Source organism: Lampris incognitus, chromosome 11, assembly GCF_029633865.1.
Source record: "Lampris incognitus isolate fLamInc1 chromosome 11, fLamInc1.hap2, whole genome shotgun sequence".
NCBI classification, from domain to species: Eukaryota; Metazoa; Chordata; class Actinopteri; order Lampriformes; family Lampridae; genus Lampris; species Lampris incognitus.
Window position 1 is genome coordinate 3834811 of NC_079221.1, and position 4268 is coordinate 3839078.

At 48.4% G+C, this 4268-nt stretch overlaps 1 protein-coding gene across 1 annotated transcript; it reads right to left on the reverse strand.

The window, feature by feature from the left end:
- Positions 1-322: 322 nt before the first annotated feature.
- On the reverse strand, positions 323-2556 carry fign (fidgetin). Its single transcript, XM_056290127.1, has one exon. It carries the CDS (start codon positions 2546-2548, stop codon positions 323-325), a length of 2226 nt encoding a protein of 741 aa, XP_056146102.1. The 5' UTR covers positions 2549-2556.
- Positions 2557-4268: the final 1712 nt, after the last annotated feature.

A 4268-nucleotide genomic window follows, 5' to 3' on the forward strand; every position in this document is an offset into this window, starting at 1 on the left:
TCCAAAACAGCAAAATGATATATATAGATATATATATTTATATTTATATATATATACTGTATGTACACTGACAGGGGGATTCCGTCCTCTTTGTAAATGATTTGAAAATCAAACATGACGTTAGCCACATAAAGCATCAAATTAGTATTTCTTAGCTTGTGTTGTCCAGACTCTAGCTGCTGTCTAAAACCAGCTTGTTGCTCTGGGAGATCTTTCTGGAACAATCTTTTTTCATGTCAGTGTTTGTTTGACATGATTTAGTTTCTATATCCTTCACTGTACTCCTACCATGGTTTGCGTGAGTTGTGTTAATGTTTATTTTTCATTGACTACACCCAAACATTTTATTCCATTCAGTGTACATGTCGAGTTCTTTTTGTGATATGCTGGGCTGGAATTTACAAAATATGTTGTCGAAGTCTTGGTAGGAGAGAGGTCTCATCTGACTGGGGTGGATGACTGACAAATCAGTGCCAGGGATGCCATGGAGAGGACCTACCAGGGCCTCCTGACATAGCTGGGCCACACCCAGCCCTGAAAACCCCTCCGTCCTCTGGACCAATAGTGACATCTCTTTGTCACTAAGACAGTAGTTGTGCTGTGAGAGCAATTGGCTGATTATCTGGTGCCGTGCTGTGCTGTCAGGTAAGGGGATGAGGAGGCGCTTGGTGAAGTACCTCCTCAGGGACTCAGGGATCTCCTCAGGCTTATTGGTGGAGCAGACCACCAGGACATGTTCTTCAGCAGAGGTCAGAACGCTATCAAGTTGTATGAGAAGCTCAGTCTTGAGGCGGTTCACAGGGCTCTCCTCACTGAGGTGGTCTGAAAGCAAGATGTCCACCTCACTGATGAAGACCACCGCTGGTTGACGACAACGAGCCACCAGGAAGGAGGCCTTGATGATCTTGTCACCATCCCCCAGTAACTTGGTCACCAGTGCTGAACTGTTGAGTCGCAAGAAAGCCGCCCCAAGTTGGTTGGCCATGCAGCGGCCCAGCAGAGTTCTACCAGTTCCCTGAGGTCCAAACAGAAGGAGGGTCCGAGGTAATGTGGCAAGCCCACTAAACATGTCTGGCCTTAAAATGGGCCACAGTATCTCCTCTTTGATGGCTGCTTTGGCCATATCCAGACCTGCAATGTCACTCCAGTCTATGGGAGGGCCCTGTTGAAGGATTTCCGTGGTGACCATCTCCACCAGATTGGCATCACTATTCTTCAGTTGTTCCTCTGCTGTGTGGATGGATGAGGTAGCAGCGGTAATGTCTGGCCCCGCTATAGTTTGGGAGAGGTGCTGTCTGTGCTCTTCACTTTGCTCGCTCATGATGGGGGACCCAAACTTTCCATAGGACTCACCCGATCTGAGTTCACCTACCGTGCTTTTGGTTGATACATAGGATGGAGGAGAGAGTGCTCGGCCCGATTGAATGGTAAATTTCCTTTGCTGATCAGAAGATACTGGCTGCTTTGTAGGCTTGAAAGCTAAAGATGATGCCTCAGCATTTCTGTCAAAGCCATTGCCCCTGTTTGAGTCTGAGACACTGCTGTCTGGTATTCTGTACATAGGGCTCTGTGAAGATCGCTGTTGGTTGTAGTTGAAATTACCATAACTAGAGTCCATATCTCCATGCCCAGTCATGTAGAAAGCTTTTCTTTTTAATGAGTTGGCTGTGCTGCCATTCAAAGGTGTTGGTGCAATTGGTGTATGATTATGGGACTGGTAGGTATAACCAGGCAGTGTAGATGGAGGGAGAGGTGTAGGGGCTGCAATACCAGACGGTAGATAAGCAGAGGGTGGGGGGCCTCCAGGGCTATAGCCTGGGGCAACAGCAGTCTGAGGGGGATACCCTGTTGGAGGATAATTGTAGTTTGAAAGGTTTGGAGACCCAGCGTTGTAGCTGGGTACTAAGGAAGAGGGAGGGGGTGGGGGTGGGGGTTGTAAGAGACCAGCGCTGTGTAAAGGAGAAGGGTGCGGGGAGGGGAGGCCTGGGGTGGTCTGCCCACTATAACTAGAATGCAGGTAGGAGCCGTTGTAGCTGGCAGTATATTCCTGAGAGGGGAGACCCGAGTGAAGACTGGTAGCCGTGTGGCTCCCACAGTTGCTGCTGGAATAACTTGGATCGGACAGGCTGCTGGCCACCCCTGGGGAGCTGCCTATGCTAGCTGACACATCTGTAGGGGGTAGGGCAGCTGCCATTCCAGCTTTGCTTACAGATATAACATCTGGAGCGCAGTTTATGGGGTAAATCCCCTCCTGCCAGGGCTCGCTCTCTGACTTGCGCCCATTCATGAGTCCAGTGTTGCTATCAGAGTATGAACACAGCAAGGCTCTTTCATTTGGGCCTTCAAGGATCCCAGAGTACTTCTCTGCATATTTCTTCAGCAGGTTGGAGGCGGTCAGCGCAGAGATGTCATCGTTTGCCCAAGCATACTGGTACGTGCGCTGCAAGTGACCCCGGTAGGCCTCCACTTTGTGTGCCGGCGAGCGGGTGGTGGATGAGATGTCAAAATGCTGTTCTGCCCATTGTGTATGCTCTTGGGTCCACTGCATCTTTACGCCTAGACATTCCACAAGAGAGAAAAATGTGTCAGTGTAAGCATCAAATCACTGGTTAAACTAACGGTATCCTCCACATTTTACACAAGTCAAGATAATGCACAAGAGATTTAAAATTTAGATTTACCCTGAGGGGGAAAAACAAAAACAAACACGAGGAATTCTGAAATGAGCCAAAAATGAATAAAAAAAATTAAAACATCGTCCTACAGGAAGTGAATCAAATACACCTGGCAGCGTGATATCCAACTACCTCCCACATGACAGACACCACTAGCCACACACATCACAGTCGGTGTGAGGATGTGGGATCCAACACCTGGTTAGCGCAGTATAATCTACCATATACACAGCAAAATGACACCGACGTCGCAGGTCAGTCTAGAATCCAGCTCTCATCCGAGACAGTTTCAGATCTGCTTGGAGGAGTGCAGCAAAGCAATCTCCTCGGTAGCGCTCCGTTGCTTTCATCACACGACACCCTCAGCCCGGCGTGAATTACCGCCGCATCATGTCTGCCCAACACTTCCCAGCCTTCAGAGCGAGGGAGGAAAAACACTTGTCATTTTCTGTCCCCTGCCTCTAACTTTGTAACACAATTTGCAAATACAAGTTTATACATGTGCTCGTTTTATAGCAGAACATTCATCTTGTATAAATTACTAGCTGAACGTGTGTATACCCACAACATAGAATATAGCTTGACTTACAGCTTGTATATCTATCTTATATCTTTTTCTTTTCTTCTTTTTTTTTTTGGGGATTTTCTCCCAAATTGTACTTGGCCAATTACCCCACTCTTCCGAGCCGTCCCGGTCCCTGCTCCACCCCCTCTGCTGATCCGGGGAGGACTGCAGACTACCACATGCCTCCTCCCATACATGTGGAGTCGCCATTTGCTTCTTTTCACCTGACAGTGAGGAGTTTCGCCAGGGGGATGTAGCGCATGGGAGGATCACGCTGTTCCCTCCAGTCCCCCCAGACGCCCCGACCGACCAGAGGAGGCGCTAGTGCAGTGACCAGGACACATACCCACATCCAGCTTTCTACCCGCAGACACAGCCAATTGTATCTGTAGGGATGCCCGACCAAACTGGAGGTAACACGGGGATTCAAACCAGTGATCCCCGTCTTGGTAGGCAACGGACTAGACCGCTGTGCTACCCAGATGCCCCATCTATCTTATATCTTAATTAAAAGAAGTAAAATGTTGGTAGAAATTAAGGTAATTTAGTTGCAGTTGGTACACAAACAGAATCCTACAGTACATCTTGTGCAGTAACACTGTTAGGACTAACTAACACCCTCGGAGGGGGTAGAACAGTGGAAGCATATATAAAACCTCTCCCTGCTTGCTGTCATGCTTTATGGTTTTGCCGTGTTGCCATTGCAGCGTTCCTCGTAATACTCCGGTATCTTAAATCCCAATCCCGGGATTTAGACAGTAAACAGCTAGTGTCGAGAGGCAGATTACCGATGCAGCGTTTGTCTGGGAACAGTAAGGCATGCCAGATTCCCTCCTGACTTCCTCCCAGCCACTTGCTTAGCCGCCACACCAGACACCAGGAGCTAATTAGCAGGATGATGCTGCGCTAATTGTGTTAATTTACAAGGTTTTAGTCAAAGGGAGCCATGCTATGGCTCACATGGTTGTCAGCCATCCAAGCTAATGATTAAGAAAAAAGCCCGAGGCAAAAAGCCCCTGCAGGCTGAA

Coding starts and splice junctions, on each gene's coding strand:
- fign (XM_056290127.1), bottom strand. CDS start 2,548: ATGCAGTGGACCCAAGAGCATACACAATGGGCAGAACAGCATTTTGAC.